General features: G+C 43.1%; 1 protein-coding gene across 1 annotated transcript; it reads right to left on the reverse strand.

Moving 5' to 3' along the window:
• Positions 1-3,624: 3,624 nt before the first annotated feature.
• Stox2 (storkhead box 2) lies at positions 3,625-19,766 on the reverse strand. The gene is made up of 3 exons (XM_059244889.1): positions 19,526-19,766; positions 9,247-11,515; positions 3,625-4,205 (listed from the first exon to the last, which is right to left on the reverse strand). Exons 1-3 carry the CDS (start codon positions 19,656-19,658, stop codon positions 4,010-4,012), a joined length of 2,598 nt encoding a protein of 865 aa, XP_059100872.1. The 5' UTR covers positions 19,659-19,766; the 3' UTR covers positions 3,625-4,009.
• Positions 19,767-21,726: the final 1,960 nt, after the last annotated feature.

Here is a 21,726-nt window from a genome sequence, read left to right on the forward strand (position 1 = left end):
ACACACAGGACCTGCTCTGGAATTGTACAATCTAATGCTTCGGAAGCACTTTGAGATCCCCAATGAGCTGCATAACATTACCAGTTGTTGGATGTTAGCGTAAGCTCAGAATGCTACCCCTTCCAAATGGTAAGACATTTCTCAAAAATGAGCGCTACGGTTTTGTGAGAATTATGCCTTTCATTCAAGTTACAAACTTGATCTTCAAGTACACTTTGTGGTGACCAGTGGTAAATTCTGGATGGAACTTTACAAAGCTGTGCCAACCTAAAGAAGAAATTATGCTTTCCTATGGACCACCATACTTGTCTTGTGGTGGCCACAATTAGAATTTAAATGTGCATCTTAACAATATTGATTGAGTTTTGAAAAGGAGACATGTAGGAACAGCTGGTGTTCAAATCACTGCTCCTTCAGATTCCCTTTTGATTTATATTTCCTGAATTGGATTCTTCAACACCAAAGACACAGGCATTTATTATCTCTACCCAGCTAGTCTCCTTCCAGATCTTCTATTTGTCTTCTCTATTGAGTGCACATACAACCTCTTTCACATACTCATTAAGGTCTCCTGAGATGTGCACAATGTATCAAGTGGTATACACATTATTTAACAGACATCTCAGAATGCATGGCACAGCTCTTTTAATAAAAAGGAAGTTTGGGCTCCATAGGGTAGCATATGATAAAGGCAGGGAGGCCCAAAGTGCTTCCAGTTGGCAGTCCGAATTTCTCACATGTATTTTGTTACTGAAAAAAAAAAAAACCTAGCAACCCAATCCAATTCTTATAGGAATTAATAATGTCCCAAATGTTTACCAAGTGGCTCTTTGCCAAAAAGGACCTTTCTTTCTTTCTTTTTTTTTTTTCTTGTAGCGGGAATGGAAGAGTGGGAAGACAATAATTTTAAAGCGTTCATTCACTTGTAACAAATCAAATGAGCGTTCATGGGGGAGAAAGGAGAGAGAAAGAAGACTACTGGTTTACAATTGAAAGCCAAAGAATGTTGTGAATGAAAAACTGGGGCAGGGAGAAAGTCATGATTCCAATGGACAAGTCACCGACACACACAGAATGCCATGGCCTACTGCTGAAGCATGTTTTCAACATTGCTTTTCTGAAGAACACACTTGAACACACTGCTGCCATTTCATCAAATTCATGGAGGTAGTTATATGTAAAAATAAAAATTACCATAAAATAATATGCTGTATCATAATAATACATATATGTGTGCAAAATGCCGACAGATGTGTTGACCCTTTAGAGTTGAATGCCTCACGGAGATTCAACCAGATTCAGTTTTGTAAACCTTTCCATTGAGAAACACTAAGACTAGACATGCAGTCATGTAACACAAAGCTGTGGTTCCAGTGGAGAAGAGTATTGGCAAAGTCTGGGTAGGGCCTCAAGGCTGTGGGCATCAAGAGTCTCACCATCTGGATGAGATCATCTTAGACACATTGGACTTGTCATACCTATCATGTGCTCCCCACCACCAATGTCCCTCCGTTCAAGAATCCAGATTAGATTCAGACAAGAGTGTTTCTCCACAAACTACCTGTTTATATGGTATATCATCCTTGAAGTCCATCATTCTGTGCTAATGGCTGCTGGCCTAAGGGAGATTCTTTTGTTTGGTTCTTTCTTAATCATGTACCCCATAGTGATTAGGCAAATAGCGTACACATTTTATTTGAATAAGGTCTTCTGTAAACCTATTTCTTGTGAACTATCAAAAACGCATGTTTCAAAGCTTCTCTTAAACATAATTATGTCCTTTCCTGCTCACACAGCACTAGGTTCCTTCAACGGCTATGTTCAGAGGGTCTATCAGAGACTAATGTATTGTTTTAATGGTCCTATTATTAATGAACTGAGTATGCCAAAAATTTGAGAGCAGGTTTTTAGAAAAAAATTAGACAGACCAGATCCAGGAATCGTATGGTATACAGCTCCTCGAGCAAACGGACTATGTAGCATACCAGATACGTGGCTGCTCTTTCCGGACATAGTTAAGTAACGAGATAAAATGTTTTTGAGTAACTGAGGCATGCCTGCGAGGAAATAATGTATAAGATTCAAACCCATTTGGCTTAAGTATTTCAATGATGTAGCAGCACACTGAGAACTGTGCTTAAGTGTCACTACAATAAGCACACAAAAGTAACTAAAGTTGAGGAGCCTCGTTTGACCCAATGCAACTTCCAAACAGCAGGCGAAATGTGAAAGCATACACATTTCCAGCCACATCATATGACTGTGCTTCCTGAAACGTGTTCCTAGTGATTAACCCTAACACAGAAAAAGAAAGTCCCTCACAAATTTATGCTCATCACTGAAATCTTGGGTGAAAATATTTTATATTGATTTTAAGTTATTTATGAATTCTCTTATGATCTATGACTCCAAAAAGCATCTGACACTAAACTGAATGTAACTTCATGTCAGACTGTATACTGGGATCAGAGGTAACCTTTGTGCAGACAGTTTTCCAGGACCTACAGATGTAGGAATCCTATGGTATACATCTTCGTCTGTATATTCTTCTTTTGAAATGTGTCTTTCCTGTATGACTGAAGTGTGTTGGTTAGTGGTCCCCCTGCTGTGGAGCCTTTTGATACTGAGCGTGGCATTGTAAACCAAAGCAGAGTGTGAAGAAATCATTTTAAAAGATGCTGAGTGAGTGACCACACAATCCACCTAAAACACGCCTCCCGAAATTGTTACAAAGTATCTGTAAACATTACTCTGGCATAGTTCATGTATGCATAATTGTTATTCTGATAAATTTTAGGGGAGTACAAATTAAGTTTATACCATACAAGCAGAATGAGGACACTCTGCTGTTTATTATATGGGCCCATGTACATTTCTAATCAAAAATTACTTTAAAGATTTTCTCTATAGATATCTTCCCAGGAATAAAAGGCCTGATGTTCAACTCTCCCTAAATTTGCTCTTTCCTACAACCACTAAAAATTATCTCCCACAGCCTAATTTAGGCATTCTATTTAAAACTACATAAAATAGATTTATGTCCCTTCCATTAGAAAGAATAACACCCTCAGGCCATATTCTTCATTTGTATCATAAAGAACATTTTGCTTCCAAACAAACTAATCACTGCATCTATTATAGTAAGATAGCTCGACCTAAGTGTCACAAGGAGGGAGTATCTTTTCTCAATATCCGATTCATCCCTCCCCAAAGTCCACACAACCTTCTCCATCACTCAGTGCTGTGCCCCAGCGAGACCGGATTTCCCTTCCTTTGTCGACTTCAAAGGCCAATATTCCTGTTTGTGATTATGGAAGGCTAAACAACTCAAGACAAGCATGGAGTGCACCGGAAAACAGAATCCTGAAAACAAACACTCTAAGGACTCCCATCAGAACCCTCTCTGACACACTTCCATAGGCTCCTGCAGGAGCGTCATGAAGACTCACAGTGAAAAATGACTGGTTTTGAAAGGACTCACACACAAAGGGCTGGGGTCCCTTCTGCTCAGTTTGGCATTGATTTCTCTCACGATGGACACCCTTACATTTACATTTTGTTGTGACTTGGCTTTTTTTTTAGGGGTGGGGTGGGGGGAGCGTTGTCAAGGATTCATTCCCTGGCCCCATTCCCCACAGGCTGGGAGCAACACACATCTGTGGCATTTCAAAATGGAATTGGCAACTGCATGACATTGAAAAATGCATGTTCCACTTACAGTGTTTAGACTTGCCTATGTGTGCTCAGATATAGTTAGTGAAGCAGAAGTATACATATCTCCCCTACTGCTATTCGGTTGCTACAGAGCCGTAAATGTGAAAAGCAATACTCTGAAATAAAGATTTTTTGGTTTTTTTGTTTTTGCCCTAGCCTACTTTAGCGGCACAGCTCAAGTGACCCCTCAAGCTGTGCTTGAGATGTTTGTCTTTGCAGAGATGTAAACATCAGTCCCAATTGTCGTAAACGTTGCTGCATCGAACGAGACAGAAGATCTGAGGCAGAAGGACAATCATACACTAGTAACAGAAGCTTGCAAGCAGTTGGAAGGTTTCTGTAATTTCTCAGCTTCGTTGGTCGGGGGATCTGTACTTGCACGGAAGTTGAAGGTTGGACCAGCTCCGCCGTGGGCCGGACTCAAAGCGGGATTCTGACGGCGGTTGCTTTCAACAATGCTTGATGTGTTGGAAGCCAGGCTCTCCCGAGTGCTGAAAGAGTAAAAAGGGTTGGTTTTGGTTTTGCTTTGAACATAAACAATTATATATTGAGCCCAGGAGGAAGAGCAAATGACGGAGCTAACGGATTTCCTCTGTTGGTTCACGATGTCCTTCCTATCAGTACGCATCTCCACTGATAATCTGCACGTGCTCTTCCAGCCCGGGCTCTGGGAATCACACGAGACATGAACTGCAGCTCGCCCAGTCAAGGGTTTCTGACTACCAGATGTATGGCTTCCCCTACTCTTTCCTTTCCAGAAAATGACTTCAAAATGTAATGTGACAGATGACCATCACACTGGCTTTAACAATGAGTACTCATACCTGTGTGATGGTTTCGTCAAAGGTCGAGAATTCACAGACATCATGGTTCTCGAATAAACTCCAGAACTGTACCGAAAGGTTCCATTCTTTTTGTTGCTTTTGATTAGATGTTAATGGGGTGGTGGATGGACGTCAAGCACACCACTAGCTGACTTCGCCACACAAATGGGAATGAAATTATTTGTAAATACTTGACACCTCTGTCTCTATCTGAACACTTCAGTTAAAATACAATATATGGTCAGATAAAGAAGATTCCCCCCCACCACCACTCATCTGTGAAGCTGCAGTTCATTCCTGTCTCCCCTTGGTAGAAATATTTTCATTCCTTAAGGATGAGGTGACTTTAAAACTTCATTACTTCTGTTTACGTTTTCCAAGTCGGAAAGGCTTGAATCTATGTCGCCGCTAAAGGAGATTTTAAAACATTCGTGTTTGGAAAGTGCAGGACAGCAGTAGAAATAAGATCCCTCAGCAGACTGAGAGGGAGGGAAAAGGCCCCATATTCCAAGTCCCCAAAGTGACTCTCAGAAATTGACCCACTTACACAGAGCAGAGCAACCAGAATCATTCCCAGAACACCTACCCCACTGGGTAGATTCAAAGTTCAGTTGGTCTCTATATCCCGAGTCTAAGCCAAACCTGGCTATCACGTCAACAACCACAGCCAAGACGCCATCTCCTCCCTTAGCAGCCAATTCCAACAGGGTATCTAACTCTGATTCCTTAGCAACTTGAGTCTTCATCATTAGGAAGCCAAGAACTAAAGGTTTAAAAGGCAGTATATTCATTGACTATCAAACAAACAAACAAACAAACAAGCAAGCAACAATAACAAAAACCCCAGTACTCTTTCTGATTATAGAGGATTAATGCACTTTAAGGGGTAAGCCAAGTTTTCCCACCAAGCTTCTGGTTAGATGGGCACATCTAAAGAATACTCCAAAATGCCACTAAGGATAGAAAACACCCCACTTACCTACTTACCTGCCTGACCTCTTTCCCCAGAAAACCCATCAGTTTTCCAGAGCCGTCATTGAGGTGTGGGGTCAGAGGAGAGTGAAGGGCAAAGAACACGGTGAATCCCAAAGATTTTATGGCACATTCCATTCACTGCGCTTCCAATCATGGCAGTAACTTTTAAAAAATGATGTGTGTGTGCGGGGGGTGGGGGGGGTGCTATGTGTGCAAACGTCAGAGGATAATTTGTGGGAGTCATTTCTGGTCTTCTCTAGTATGATCCTGAGGATCAACCTGAGATGTCAGGCTTGGTGGTAAGTGTCTTTTATACACTGAGCTATCTGGCACATGATAATAACTTTTAACAGCATCTAACTTCCTCATGAATATGGTGGAGAGAATTGTATTGTGATTTACCTACTTACAGAGTGACTGTGAACAAGAAATAAACACTGATGTTAGGACAGTGCTATTTCTACATCTATTGTAGACTCAGTTAAATAACTACTGTAGATCAGCTAGGGAATCTAACTATCGCCAATGACATTTTTCTATGGAAAATGAATTGTAAGGCCCAAAGAACCTATTTTTAAAATAGCTGTTGAGGAATCAATTTAACATTTTTTGCTGTATTACATATAGTGTAGTACTTGGAACTAGAAACATAAAGCACTCTAACATGACCCATTAGTTAAGACATGTCTTTGGAATACACCTTTGACCTCCTTTGAGCTATGTCTAATGCATTCACAGGGATAAATATGCACAGTATTCCAGTTTCTGCAAAGAATATATTTCATTCTGGTTGTAATCATGAGCAGAGTTTATGACAGTCATAGGGAGGGATCAGGATATACTAATAACAGAGATGGCTTTTTAGTAGGAAATTCTCCTCATATTTAATTTTGAAAAGAAAGCAAATGGAACACAACCTTTGAAATGAGCTACTTAGGCAGGAGTGCTGGTGCACACCTTTAATCCCAGCACTCGGGAGGCAGAGGCAGGTGGATCTCTGTGAGTTCGAGGCCAGCCTGGTCTACATAGTGAGTTCCAGGACAGTCAGAACTATGTAGAGAGACCATGTCTCAAAAAAAAAAGGAGAGAGAGAGAGAGCTATTTAGGACTTCCTAGGTGGAGAGATTCACTAAGTGCTTCTGCTCTCCATCCTCTCTCCAGTACATAGCTTTCCAGAAGAGCACAGGCCCAGGGTAGCACATAGTCTCTCTCAAAGTTGTGTAGATGTTTGCTCAGCCAGTTTGAGGTCTCACATCTGAAACAGTGACCTTTTCACTTCAACATTTTTCAGTTTCAATAAGACTTCTCACAGCACAGTTCAAGTTTCTATCCTTTGTGGGTGTTTTTGTTTGTTTGTTTGTTTTTTTAATATTCTTTAGTTCCAACAAATGGGACTGAAAACATGGCTAAACATGATGTCCAGGTAAGCACTAAAACCTTCCAATGTAGAGAAAAATCATTTGTCTTGGCAGAATCATAATTGCTTAATGAACTGTTTTGAGGGAAGGTTCCCATAAACAGCCTACTCAGCAATGGAACAACATCTGCATGATAGTGTTAGTTCACTGGAATGCCACTCAAGTTGAAAACTCTGGAAGTCCGATATTCTCTTTTGTTCTCTCTCATGCACAGAAAGGCAGCTTGGTGAACCTACTAAAGTATATAGAAAGCAAGTCTGTCACCACGCCTCTAACCAAAGGATCTTTATCCAGCAGTAAAATCGGGAATTCTCGAATGGGTTTCCTGCCTGAAAAGTTTGGGAGATCTACATGTTTCCAAAAAGGAGATTCAGTCAAGTGTTAATAGACAGACCTATGGCCGGTGGGAAAAGGTTCTCTCTCTCTTTAGAATGAACATTTGCTGCAGCTTTGACAATTTAAAAATGAAAATAAACTTCTACAAGTAACTCTACTATGTTACACAGCCCAGTGTCAAGATAATATATTCTTTGGAGATAGTGGTTCAGCTATCTCATGGATACTTCTTTTTACCCCCACACAAACCAAAGTTTTCAATATTATGCAGGGCTTTGGGTTAGAACCCACTCACTCCCAACATCTCCTTGACAACAGTCTGGGGAATGTCACCATTTACTGCTGAAGTCCAGGTGCTGAGGGGGCAATGGGAAGGGCTTGAAAGTATAATAAGAAAAGCATTAGGCAGAGGAATCTACGTGATAAGAAATAATGAGCATAAAATACAAGCAAGGAAACCATCTTTTCTATAAGCAATGTCTTTGAACTTTTACCACAGACCTCCAATTATCTGGTTCTTATTGCTAGGATTTCCAAGAGCGGGAAAAGTATAGAACAGGAAAATAAATAGATAAGGACAGAGAAAACTAATTGGAAAATAAAATCTGATTTGGGAGGAAAAAAAATTAGCAAAACAGTTTCTTTAAAAAGATCAGGGCCACCGCTCTCTGGGGTTTCTTGAACATCCTTAATGCCCACAAAGAGACCCAGGCTCCTAGATTCCCATGCACTTTGCCAGAGTGCCAACTCTGATTGATGTCTGTTAGACATTAGAACTTCCATTTATGTGTTAACTTGGGAAAAAAGGGTTATATGATCAAAATAGCTACAATAATAAGTCAAGAGCTGGTCCTTTAAGAAATAGTAAATGCCTAACTATGGAATAAAATTGGTTATAATCCCCAAGTCTGACTTTGGAATGATGTGTCCCCAAGTTACCCAGAAATAGGGTGAAATGATTGCAATGGAATTAACTACAACTCTTAACACATAAATGAAGATCTGAAGTCCCTATGTGGGTACTTATTGTGATTGTAAATACTATGAGATCTTGGGAATCGGAGACAACGAGGAATGTACATCTCAGGATCATTTCTGCATCTTAGAATCACCAATCTGGAGTAGAATTTAGAAGCAAGATTTAGGTTCCAAGTTGCTGTTTAAGGAGAAGAAAGAGTTATGGAGAAAAACAGGAAGTGTGGCGTCCCTGGGTTTGTATTTGTCACCCCTAAACAACCTTGGTGCGTTGGAGAGGACCATCAAGGTTTAATCACTCTGAACTGTCAACACTGCTGAACTATCAAGGCTACAAAACGACAATGTCCAAACAGACACCATCAATTCGACAGCTGGGAAAATGAAAGTGTGGGCAATGGTTTTGCTCTCACGGAGTATAGGTGCCCCTCACTTTTGTGAAGGGAGCAAGCCTCCATGTCTCCACCCACACACAGGTGGAAGAGGAAGCCATCTGAGCCAGTAGAACAGACCACACACAGCATAGGATTTAGAGTGGTATCAAGCTTTCAGATCCTCTGGAAAGACTGTAAAGCCCACTACTATATTCTCACTGGAGGGGTCATTATCCTGGTACCAGTTACTGCCCGCCCCTTTCTTCCCACTGACCGTATTCATTGTACTCAAAAAGTTACTTTTTTTTTTTTTGAAGGACTTAAAAAAATTCCCTCCTCCTGGTTGGCAATACAAATGAGAAAAAAACACTGGGAGTGTTGGTCTTAATCAGGCTAGACTGAAGCAAGGCTTAGGGAAGGAACCAACCCACCAGTCCAGATTGGTGATCTCTACAGCTGCAGAAACATTTTTTTTTCAATTCCTGAAAGAGAAGTTAGAAACAGCCTGTTAACAACACAAGTCACACAACTCACAGCCCTCATTCACAATCTGAGACTGAGGTCGGCTATCTGCATAAAGCCCCGGGCCCTGGCAGGTGTATGCGTATACTGAGGGACATCTCTCCCTACCGTGGGGAGTTGAATCCACTGTCCACTGTGATGCTGCTGCTGTCCATACTGTCCAGGCGGGCTGAATGGGTGGCTCTCTGGTTGCTGCTGCTATCAGTTTCTTTTGGGGTGAGGAGGGTGAGGTTCTTCTCAAACTTCCTCTGCAAGTCCCTCTCCTTCTCTCTCTCAAGAAGCCACTGCATGGTGCCCACATCATCTCTGTTTTTCTCCTCCTCTGTGTTTTTGTTGGCCCCTTCCTCGGAGTCATCATCATCAGAGACATTGTAATAGTCAAAAGAGGCCTCCTGGTTCCCTCCAGTCTCCTGTTGGCGCTGGCACGTAGGCATGGCTTGGGCCACAGACGTCCCAAGGGAAGGTTCCAGTTTGTCGCATCGGCCTGGCAGTGTGTCGGCAGGTGACTTCGGGTGAGATTTGAGGAGGGACAAGCTGGATTTGTGGTAGCTGTTTACAGACAAGGTGCTGTGTAGAGGTTTGAACAGTGTGTCCTTGCTGAATATTTCTTTCCTTTTGTCCAGGCTGCTGGGTTCTGCGCTATGATGTTGGACCAGGCGGCCATTGGCCATCCCCTCTGCCACACCACCAGAGGTAGCAGGGCCCCCACCTGGCCCTTTTGGTGACTCCTCCTTGTGCCCAACAGGCTCCCTGGAAGAATGAGGGGTTTGCCTCTCAGATGGAGACAGCTTTTTTACCCCCTCCACCAGGGTCAAAGTGTCATGGTCCTCTTTATTCTTCCCCAAAGGAGACGGTGCTGTGAGCACAGTCTCGCTGGAGGTGTTGCACTGAAAATAGTCATCCACAGCTGTTTTTGCCGGGCAGGGGTTGAGTTCCCCGTAGGATGGCATACTCTCAGGGGGTTTGCCTGGCTCCAAAAGGCTACATGTACTGGAAGGCTCCTTGCTGCCACCAACTATTTCTGGAATGCACACCTCTTTATAGCTGGCAGGGGAAATGTGAGCCCTCTGATGACCAATAGTCGGCGCCGGCCTTAAAGTACTGTCGTCAATGTAGGATTGGCTGGGGGTCTGGTCATCTTGGCTGCATCCTTCGGCCAGGTCTTCCGGAGTCCCGAGAGAAGACGCGCCCAGGGGGCCTTTGGAGTTATCCATCGACCTGGATCTCTCCTTGGCCTTGTTGGATCTCTCGTTCCTGGACCTCCGGTCCTGGGTATGGCTGTGGCTTCGGTGCACTTTGGAGTGGGAGCTGCCCCTGGAAGGTTCAGGGAAGGGCATCTCCGTTCTCCTTTTGGCCAGTTCGCCAGACACATCCCATTCCGGCGTCATGGGGAAATGGGACTCGATCACGTTTGTGTTGCTGTGCATGATGAAGTTGTCGCCTTTGTGTTCGATGATGAAGCAGCCCTCCCTGGGGGCCCTGGTTAGAGGGTCGCAGAATTCATACTCCCTCTCCCCTGGGATATCCAGATGTGAGCCATCGGAAGGATCTCCTTTTGACACTCGAGTCTTGCTGTGGGACCGAGACTTCCCGTGGGACTTGCGGTGAGTCCGGCTCTTTTTACTCCTTCCGCTGTGGTGGGCCGAGGACCCGGCTTTGCTCCGGTGAGCCTTCTCTTCTTCAAGTTTCTTCATCAGTGCTGTGTGCCTCATGACGTTTTCCACCGTCAAGTCCGGGTTGATGCGCCGGATGATCTCCATCTCCACCTCCCGGGGGATGGTGGTCGGCGTGTCCTCGTCCCGGAGGGGCCACTCCTCGGGAGGAAACTGGGCAGAGAAATTGGCCAGCTGTTTGGTCTTGTCTTTCTTAAAGCTCAGCCGGAACAACTTGAGGCCGAACTTTTTGGACTGCTTCTCACCGTCTTTCGGTTTTGAGAGGGTTTCGGTCTTGTAAGAGAAATTGATAGTGCTTTTGCTTTTTTCAGTGGGTGGCACCTGGCAGAGCGGCGGCGGAGGGCAGTAGGGGTCTTTGCAGTCCTTGGCGGGCTTCCTCTGCAGAGTGGAGGCATGCATGCTGTGCACGTCTTCTCGGCAGCAGTGGCAAGAGTCGCAGTGCTTTCTGGGTAATGTCCTTTCCCTGACGCAGCCTGAGGCAGAGGGCGTTATGGTTCCGGGTTGTGGAGAGGTACACTGAGACCTGTCAGGTACCCTCTCGTCCAAGTGGTACCACTTACTGTTAGTTCTTATGAGGGAAGGAGTGATGAAGTAAGTCTGTGGGGTCACAATGAAATAGCCATCTGGAGTCGGGTAGATTTTCCTCTCCCGGACCAGTGTGTTTAGGGTATGCCTTAGAATTTCTTGGCTTGGGGTTGGAACACCTAAGAGAGAAACAGAGATGTTTGTGAGAGAAGAAGGGACAGGCTGTGCACCCCTGATTTTCAGAGTCCTATTAACATTGCCAAATTTGAAGTGTCACCCCATGGCATGCAAGGAGGCTTCAGAGGTGTTTATTATGCGTAGTGTGAATCCCAGTTTTCTCTGATGACTCCTATGATGCAGGTTCCCACCTAGAGAGTGAAAAGGTGTTAAAACAGGGCTAGGACTGGGCATGGAGGAGGGTGTTGGGACTCTTGGCCCGGCATGTGTGAGACCTTGTTTGGGTTCCATGCCTTACATCATATCAGAAAAGTTGCTGCAAGAGAGAGATGGAAGTCACACGGAGTTAGATTGTTACTGCTACAGAGTCTTTCTTGAACACCGGGAAAGAAAGACTATTTGGTAAGGGACAGGAAGATGAAAAGTTTCCTATGAAACTTAAATTTACATGACACAAATTCATGGAAAATAAGTTTTTCAATAAGATCACCAGGGAAGAGCTACCTTGATATCAGAGAATACTACACACATATATTGTGTGTGTAATTACCTTATTATACACTCATTTTTTAAAGACTGTTTATTTAAAGTTAATTTTTATACATTTTATACAAGGGTAACTAGATTGGACTAGTCCTTTTTTAAACTTCTTTTAACGTTGAGGTTATAATATAATAACATCATTCTCCCTGTCCTTTCTGCCCCCCCAAGCCCTTCTGTATAGCATGCTTTGCTCTTTTCCAAGTTCATGGCTTCTGTTTTCATTAATAGTTGTTATATGAATGTATGTAGATGCATCTGCATACACTTCATGTAAGCCACTCAGTTTGTATAATGTTACTCACACGTATGTTTTCAGGGTTGACATTTGGTCTTGGGTAAACAGTCGGGTGCTCTTCCCTGGAAGACATAATCTCTCCCATTCTCAGCATTCCTTAGTTACCTGTAGCTACACCCATAAAGTCTCACCACTATGACTGCCTAAACATGAGTTGAACAAGGACAACAAGGACAGACATTTCATGTCTTGGGGAGCCCCCATTTGTCAGTGTCAGGCATATCAAGGGTAGTGATGTTTACAGAACTGATCTGAATGGTATAATTCAGAAACAGACCAAATCAAATCATATAAATACTGCCAATATTCGACCCACAAAAATGGCATTTCCACATGTCACAGTCAAAGCAGTACAATATGGAGAATGAAAGCTTGGATTACAAGGCCAGACTGTTAGATTGGAAGCCCCACTCTATCTTTGACAATAGAGTTGTTGGTTGAATTGTTCATTCTTTGCCCACCTCATTCCCTATTGTAGTTTAGATCTAGAATGTTCCCTAAAACTCATGCGTTAAAAGCTTGGCCCTTGGCTTGTTGCTATTGGGAGTTGGTGGTACTTTTAGGAGGTGAAATTGGGGGGGGGGCAGTCTTTAGGTCAATGGAGCCCTTGAAGGGGGCTTCCTCTCTCTTTTGCTCCTGGGCTGTGATCTTACCACAGAAAGTAGACTCACCATTGACCTAAAAGTCATGGACCCATCTAACTACAGGCTGAAACCTTTACAACTATGAACCTAAATAAATCTTTTCTTTTTACAAGTTTTAATTATAATAAGAAGTTAATGCCGTCTCACCAAATTCACACCTTAAAATGCTCACTCCCCCAGTAGTCCCTTCCCCTCCAACTGACCTTTGTTTGGAGCTAGGGTCTTTGCAGGAATAGCCAAGTTAAAATGGGGTCATTAGAGTGGGTCATAATCCATTAGGAGTAATGTCCTTCTGAAAAGAGGAAAATGACACAGAGAGAGGCATAGACAGAAGATAATGTGAAAAGACACAGGTCAAAGATGGCCATCCACAAGTCAAGGAGAGATGCTTGGGACAGAGTCTTCCCTCACAGTCTTCGGAAGGGAACAGACAGCCCTGCCGGCATATTGACTTAGGACTTCCGGTTTCCAGAACTGTACAATACTACACGTTTGCTGACTTCCCTGGACTGTTGCAGCAGTCCCAGCCAGTGGTATCATTACAGCATCTGGCAACCTAACCTCTGAGACAACCAGTCTCAGAGAGCAAATGGGAGTGTACACGAGTTTGGAGCATGCATAAGAGTGTGTGCCAGAGAGCAAGTACTCAACAAACACTAGCCATTAGCAGTCTCAACCTTGGGTTGGGAGCTACGGAAGCCCAGACTACCTTCAAATGAACTAGAAACAGCTGGGTGAGCCCAAAAGTCTGTGTGCCCTTGATCCTGCCAAACAATGAAAGTGGGGTCTAACACATTAGAGCTAGTCTGGTATTCTCGGGCGGGAGGAAGCTTGTGAGTAGCATACAGCATCCACATCTTTGGAGGGCGTCCTCAGCAAGGTGCTGAGGATCACACACAGCATATGACTACATGCAGTTAATTCTTTAGTTGCATACTTTAATTTAATGCTCCACTTCTGATGAATGTACCCTGATTTTTTTAACGAATGATTTGAAGACTGGTATGATAAAGTTTGTTTTTAAATTCTGTGATATTTGTACGAAATAGAAACGCTTTTTAATGGAATTCGTGATATTACTCCAAACCATGCAATTCTTGGGTGCCATCACCAAAGAAAAAATAGCTACATGTGAGGTAAGCAACTTGAAAGAGTTTTTTACATCCTACTAAGAACCAGAGGTTACTGTCGAACAGCAGAAAACCCCATTCAGAATGAGATTCCTAAGATGAGCACACATGGCCACACTGTGCTCACAGATGACGACATTGTGGGCACAATGCTCAAATAACAAACGTACATATCTTATATGGTAAGTTCCATTTGTAAAACTCCACAGCTAGCAGGGAGTAATGGCTCATGCCTGTAACCTCAGAACTCATCAGGAGGATTGAGATGAGTTCGGGGCCAGCCTGGGCTACACAGTAGTTTCTGATCAGGCTGGACTATATAAAGAAACCCTTTCTAAAATGAAAAAAAAAAAATCTTATGATTGATTAATTCACCTTGACTGTTACTTAAAGAAGGTAAGTTATACTTCTTTTTATTTCCTCTTAAGTGTGTGTGTGTGTGTGTGTGTGTGTGTGTGTGTGTATGTGTGTATACACCAAATATGTGTGGGTACCTGCACAGGCCAGAAGAGGGCTTGGATCCTCTGGGACTAGAGTACCAGGTGATTGTGAGTAGCCCGACATGTGTGCTGAGGACCTAACTTGGGTCTTTGAGAAGAGCAATGAGCATTCTTAACCTCCAAGCCACCCCTCTAGCCCATGAATTGCATTAAGAGCAATCATTACTGCTGGTCTTGGAAAACTCATAGATTTATATAGAATCATGAACATAACACCATATATGCTAATTACCATTAAGAAAAATGTCTCTAGCTCTTCCCAAATGAAGGAACAAGAAAGAATCTGTGCTCTGCATACCTGTGATTCTCAGTTACACCCGACAAATAGCATTTACTTTGAAAACAGAAACCACAAGCATGTTTCCCCTTGCCATCCAAACTATTTTCACATGTCTACCTGGGCTTTTCTGGTTCAACTGAAAGCTGTAAATATTGATATTTAGGTTACTATTAAGTCCTAATATAGTATCTGATATTTCTAGTCATCTATCTAACCCCAAGGTTTACCAGACACACACTTGGAGGGTTAACCTGACAAAGTGATGATCACTTGCATACTTCACCATGTCCAGATTCTACACCAGTACTTTATCATGAATCAGGATTTGCCAAGAACAAAACTAAGCTCCATATTCTAATCGAGCTAAAACTAGACCTTTCCCTTTTCCATGCCGTTACATCTTCCAAAGCAAAGGCAGGTATTTAAAGATACATCATAACTACATGGTGCTTCTTGGAGCCACATTTTGCTTTAACCCTTCAAATCTGATTAATTCTCAGAACAGAGAGCACACATATGTGTGTTTTATGCTAAGCAGTTTGGATTAAGGGCACTTTTGAGATAGGACCTGTGTACATTGTTCAGACTAGCCTGGAACTGGTGGGCTCAAGCAATCTTTATCCATTACCTTCATTAGTACCTGGGACTACAGGCACATGATTTTATGCCCAGCGTTAGATTGAAATGTTTAATGGGCTTCATTATATTTTTTTTATTTATGAAGAACACTGAATGGGTAGTCAGATAGAAACACAGATCTGCAGCTAATGCGAAAGCCAGCTCCAACTCTACATGCGGTCCCACAGTCCTCTACATCCCTGAAATCTGAAGTGAGCCGCCTTCCTTGCAGAAAGATCCACTCTAACAAGGATTAACCCAGTGTAACTGAGCACTCATCTGGATGAATGGATGAGCAGTTCTTTGGAAGTATGAAAAACAAGCATTATTTTAAGATCTTTAAAAATATTCTTAGGCTGAGGGTGTGGTTCTATGGCAGGAGACTTGCTTGGCATGCACAAGGCCCTGGATTCAGTACCCGGCAAGGCCATATCTCTCACACCACACCACACACACACACACACACACACACACACACACACACACACACGTGCATGCACACACACACACGTGCATGCACACATACCACACACATCATACACAGCCCATACCATACACATACACACACACAGCCCACACCATACACACACACAGCCCATCACATACACAGAGTCCACAATACACATACACACAGTTCACACACACAGCCCACACTACACATACACCACAGCCCACCACACAGTCTACAAGACACACACACACAGCCCACACTACACACACACACACACACCCCTCATCCCACCACACACACAGAGTCCACAAGATACACACACACACACAGTTTACATGGACACACAGCCCACACTACACACACACACACATACACACACCCCACAGCCCATCACACACACAGAGTCTACAAGACACACACATATATACATGCACACACACACACAGTTCACACACACACTGCTCCAGGCACACATGCACATGCAGTTCTGTAATGGAAACTGGTACATAGAATTTGTTGAGCTGATTTTCAAAGTTCAACTTACATTAAAAAGATTCATGCTATCATTTGTTTCAGGGTACATTTTTACTAGAAGACTTTATTCTTTGGAATTTAGATGTCCAAAATCGTAAGAGGTCACATTTGAAATTATCCTTTTTATTTATAAAACAAGCATCAAATATAAGAATTCAAATATTTTAATAATACTTTGTTAGGCTTCAAAATCTCTTTTTCAAATAGTAAAGTACAAAAGGAAGTGAACCTTTAGATCGAAGAAGGTATTAAAAAACCTTCCAGTACTGTCATTGAAAATGGACTTTTCAAGGAGAAGTGAAACAATTTTAAATTCTCAATGACGTTTTGTTATGATATAGCTGATGGAAAGCAACAAATAAAAAGAGGAGGAGAAAGGAAAGAAGGAAGGGAAGGCAAGGAAATCTCCTTTTTTATGAAATACTTTTTATATGTTTGTAGCTATGAAGTCAGGCATAATGGCGTACATCTGTAGAGGCAGGATGGTCCAAGAAAGTTCACGGCCAGGGTGGTCTCCCCAGTGAGACTGTGTCTCCAAAAAACAAAAGCAAAACTAAAGGGGGGGAAAAGTAGCTGTTACTAAAGAAGAATTTAAGTAATTATTTCCATACCCTGCAGGGACCAGGAGTTGCCAATGCTTTTCTGTGAAGAACCAGTTAGTAAATACTGTAGGCCCTGTGAGTCATGTGACCTACGTGGCAACTCCTCCACTCTGCCATGAGGTCCAAGGAGCCAACGCTAATACAGAGACATCAGGAAGGCTGTGCTCCAATAAAACTTTATTCACAAGGACAGGTGCTCCTAGGCCTGTAGGGCATGCTTTGTGAAGCCCACCCTTGTGTAAAGTCTGTACAGTGGTTTTGCAGATTTCTGGGTCTGACCAATTGTCATCAGCACCACACAGATGGAAAAGCTTCGTTAGTGCCTCTTTTCCATAAAAGCTGGCAAAAGTGTCAGCGATTCATTCTTCTACAAGATCTTGTAACTTGGTGATACTGTTTGTTGCTCAGCAGCGACTAGCATTTTATGATTGCATACCAGCTCTGCGTTCTTTCTTATTTTATCGTTATGGGAGGCACGGAACCACTTCTGAGAAAGTCACGTGGCTTCTCGTGGATAACTAACAATATGAAGACTTTAAAAGCAGCTGGACTGATGGATGTCTGAAGCAGTGGCCTAGGTATACTTCAGGGAGAAGGGCTGTCCTGTACTGAAGAGTGGTGTTTGCCAAATTATTGCTCCCTCTTACCTGGGGATTTGTGTCTCTTACTAACAGTGGGAGAGGTGTGCCTGGCAGCTAGAAAGGGGGACCACAGTGAGGAATGCTCGGGGACAGTAAATGTTATTCCATTTAGGATAATTTATAGGTTGCAAGTGTAGGTTAATTCTAGTCTTTGAATAGCAATATAGAATATAAAAACACTGAAATTGAAAAAAGAGAGGGAGAGCATGGTGGCGCACGCCTTTAGTCCCAGCACTCAGAAGGCAGAGGCAGGTGGATCTCTGTGAGTTCGAGGCCAGCCTGGTCCATATGAGTTCCAGGACAGCCAGGGCTACACAGAAAAAAACCTTGTCTTGAAAAACTAAAAACAAAAAGAACCATAACCAAACAGGAAATGTAAGAAAAAAGAAAAGAAAAGAAAAAGGGGGACGGGAAGAGGGCAAAGTACTGGGAAGGAAATGCATAGTTTCTTTGAGGCCAAAGGAAATGTATGGAGACAGAGGATGGTAGGTCATGTTAATAATCTTCATAGAGTTGGTTCTTCTATCCTTTCCTTGTGTGTGTGTGTGTGTGTGTGTGTGTGTGTGTGTGTGTGTTGCATTCACACACACTTTCTACCTTGGTCTCAGGCCCAGTCAAGACTGCTTCATCAATGCAATATTAGAGGATAAGATATGACCAAAGGGTCAAGGATTTTTTTTTCCCAAAGACATGAAGTCTAGGCAGAACAGGGCCACCTTTCTAAGGACCAGCCTACTCCTGGGGCACCCTCAGACACAGGACCCATGTAAACGCTTATTGTTGCATATCTCTATCTGTCTGGTTGCTTATCACCCAGTATTTCTGCAGCAAAAGCTGATTCAGCCAACAGCTTAGACGACTAAAGTCTCTTTGAAAGCTGAATGAACATCTAGTAATCACGTGTTTATTTTTAATGCGATTTCTATTGCAGTCTAGAAAGGGGCACAGTATTCAGCAAGCGGCAAACCGGCAGCCCAGTAAGGGGCACACTGCCCATCTATTCATACATGTTAAAATGTGCACGCATAGAACCCTGCCTGTACCTAAGGAAATTTAGAGATTTCACAGGAAACGGGATTTTGAAATTCTCTTGTAACATTAGACTTGGCCTCCCTGGCAGGGGGCACCACACTGGATGGGAATAACGAGGTACCTCCCTTGAAATGGAGCACGCATGTGTAGTATATACCACTCCAAACAACTCGGTCCACTGGGACCATCAACAACCATTCACACTGCAGCTATACCCTACTGTCTTCGTTTTGTAATAGTTAAGAAAAAAAAGCAAATTTTTTTTCCTTTTAAAAATGAAATCTCAATTCATGAAGGAACATTTTATTAAGGCTCATCAGATCATACCGCAAACATGCAAGGCATATTTATTTTAGACATGATTTCTGTAGTTGAACTCTTGGGACTAAATGTTCCAGATGTTTCTGATGAACCCCAGGTTTATCTATTTAAGGAAGACTGAACTGCAATGGATGAGTAGCATCTTGGTCATCTTTGCCAATTTCTTATGGTGTTGGCTCAATTTTTTTCCTCCTAAGCATCAAGTTAAAAAGTATGATATCAAAAAATAAAAATAAATAAGAATAAAATAAAAAGTACTGTGCCTAAAGGAGTGACATTGTTATTGCTATTATTTTAAGTCATAGAAGGAAAGGTCTGGTCAGTTTGAGTGAAGATTTTTTTTTTTGCCTTAGTGTTCCTTTAAAGCCCTGGAGCCCACGCCCCACATCCCTTTGGAAAGAGTGCCACTCTTCCTCGTTACCTGGGAAACATGTCGTCAGGTGTTCCATCAACGCTTCTTGGGTGACAGGCTTTCTTGCAGAGTTCATCGCCGAGATGGCCAAGCAGAGGATTTCCCCGAGTGGAATAAACTGAGATTGACTGATGGGGGACATACTGATTGGTGACACATCACCTGTGGGGAGACAATTGTCAAGTGAGTGGGTTCATTAAGACATCCCACCATTCGTCACACACACACACACACACACACACACACACACACACACTCACGCCTTCACCAGGCACGTCCCCTCAGGACCATCCTCTATTCCTCGAATTATGAAGTCAACCCGCTTGGAACACTGAAACTTATTGAGATCACAGTGGATTCCACTCCAGGGGTAAAAGACTTCCACGCACAGTGGAAACTCCGATAATCTCAACAAGCAAAATTCTCCTTAAAAAACCTGAGATCTCATTTGAAGAGTGAGAGGCTTTGAAAAAATCATTTCTGCTTTTATTAGCATGGAGATGATTTATGGAAACAACCACTGTTCACACTTCAAAAAAAAATGAATTTGTGGTGAGTAATGGTGATTCGTTCATTCAAATGTTGAGGGTCTTTCTGTGGCGGGCATCTGCCAGAGGAATTGGGGGTCACGCAGAAAGAGAGGCATCCCTTCCACAACTGACTTTGCCTCTGAGCAGCTTTATTTAAGTGGAGGAGACAGACACAGAGGTCAAGGTCACGGTGTTATGTGGCGGGTGCACAGCTGATGATGGAGCAGTAGCCTTAGAGGAGGATGCAGAACAGCAGTAGATATACCTGACTGCTGTGGGATGGTCTGTATGTCAAATGTGTTGCTGATTGGTCAATAAATAAATCACTGATTGGCCAGTGGCCAGGCAGGAAGTATAGGCGGGACTAACAGAGAGGAGAATTGAGAGAACAGGAAGCTGGCTGAGGGAGACACTGCCAGCCGCCACCATGACAAGCTGCATGTGAAGATGCTGGTAAGCCACGAGACATATGGCAAAGTATAGATTAATAGAAATGGGTTAATTTAAGCTGTAAGAACAGTTAGCAAGAAGCCTGCCACGGCCATACAGTTTGTAACCAATATAAGTCTCTGTGTTTACTTGGTTGGGTCTGAGTGGCTGTGGGACTGGCGGGTCAGAGAGATTTGCCCTGACCGTGGGCCAGGCAGGACTCTAGCTACACCTGACAGTGGTATATAGTGGTATATAACATATATATATATACCTGACAGTGGTATATAGTGACAGAGGGACTCAGGAGCAGGGGACCAGAGGGCTTCTCTAAGGCTTTGAGATCGGAATCTGGAGTCAAGGGGCAGGAGGGTGGCTGGTGGCGAGGAGATGAAGATGAATTGGGGTGGGGGGTGACAGGAGCTAGAAGCAAGTGTTTCTCTGGGAAGCTGTAAAGAAGGGGTACAGCTCTGTAGGGGCAACCATGAGGCCACAGCTAAGGGCTCAAGGCTTTCATCGAATGAGGAGCACTGAGCTGCGGGAGGAATTTAAAGATTGGATACAGCAGGTGTGAATCTCACAAAGATGTGGTGTGGTGGCCCTGCAGATGATCACCTGGAAGAAGACAGGGCAGATTGTAGCGGAATAGAGACCATGGCCTTCTGTATGTATTTACCTGCTATAAGGGATGATGGACATAGGGAGGCTTAAAACCTAGCGTTGAAGGGTAAGAGGTGTGGATTCATTAAGTATCAGCCAGTAACACAAACATCTCTCTCTATTTCTGAAATCTTTACAGTTTGAAGATGGTCCAGCTGGCTCCCAAGGATTCCCAGAATTTCCTAGACATTTCTGGGGTGGGGGTAGCCTCAGAAGAGGAAGAGACTAGGAGAGCAGAGGGGTAAGGTGTCTGCTCCCGATACCCAAGTGCCACCTGAGTTATACTTAGGGGTTCTGTAAGATTTTACTATAAGAGAAGTTCTATAAAAAGGATGAAAACAATCAGCAGAGTAGATTTTCTTTACTGATCATATTTACATAAAACTCATTTTTCTTTTTTTAAATTTTATTTTATGTACAAAAATGTACATAATATGTACATGTGTGTGCATGCATGTGAGTGCAATGCCCACAGAGGCCAGAAGAGGGCACTGAATCCCTAGAACTGGAGTTACAGGCCACCCAATGTAGGTGCTGGAAACTGGACTCAGATCCTCTGGAAGACCAATATATGGTCTTCATGGCTGTGCC

The sequence above is a fragment of the Peromyscus eremicus genome, chromosome 17 (genome assembly GCF_949786415.1).
Source record: "Peromyscus eremicus chromosome 17, PerEre_H2_v1, whole genome shotgun sequence".
In the NCBI taxonomy this organism is placed as follows: Eukaryota; Metazoa; Chordata; class Mammalia; order Rodentia; family Cricetidae; genus Peromyscus; species Peromyscus eremicus.

Coding starts and splice junctions, on each gene's coding strand:
- Stox2 (XM_059244889.1), bottom strand. CDS start 19,658: ATGTCCCCCATCAGTCAATCTCAGTTTATTCCACTCGGGGAAATCCTC. Junction 11,516..19,525: donor CCTGACGACATGTTTCCCAG/GTAACGAGGAAG, acceptor TTTCTCTCTTAG/GTGTTCCAACCCCAAGCCAA. Junction 4,206..9,246: donor AGTGGATTCAACTCCCCACG/GTAGGGAGAGAT, acceptor TTACTCTTTCAG/CACTCGGGAGAGCCTGGCTT.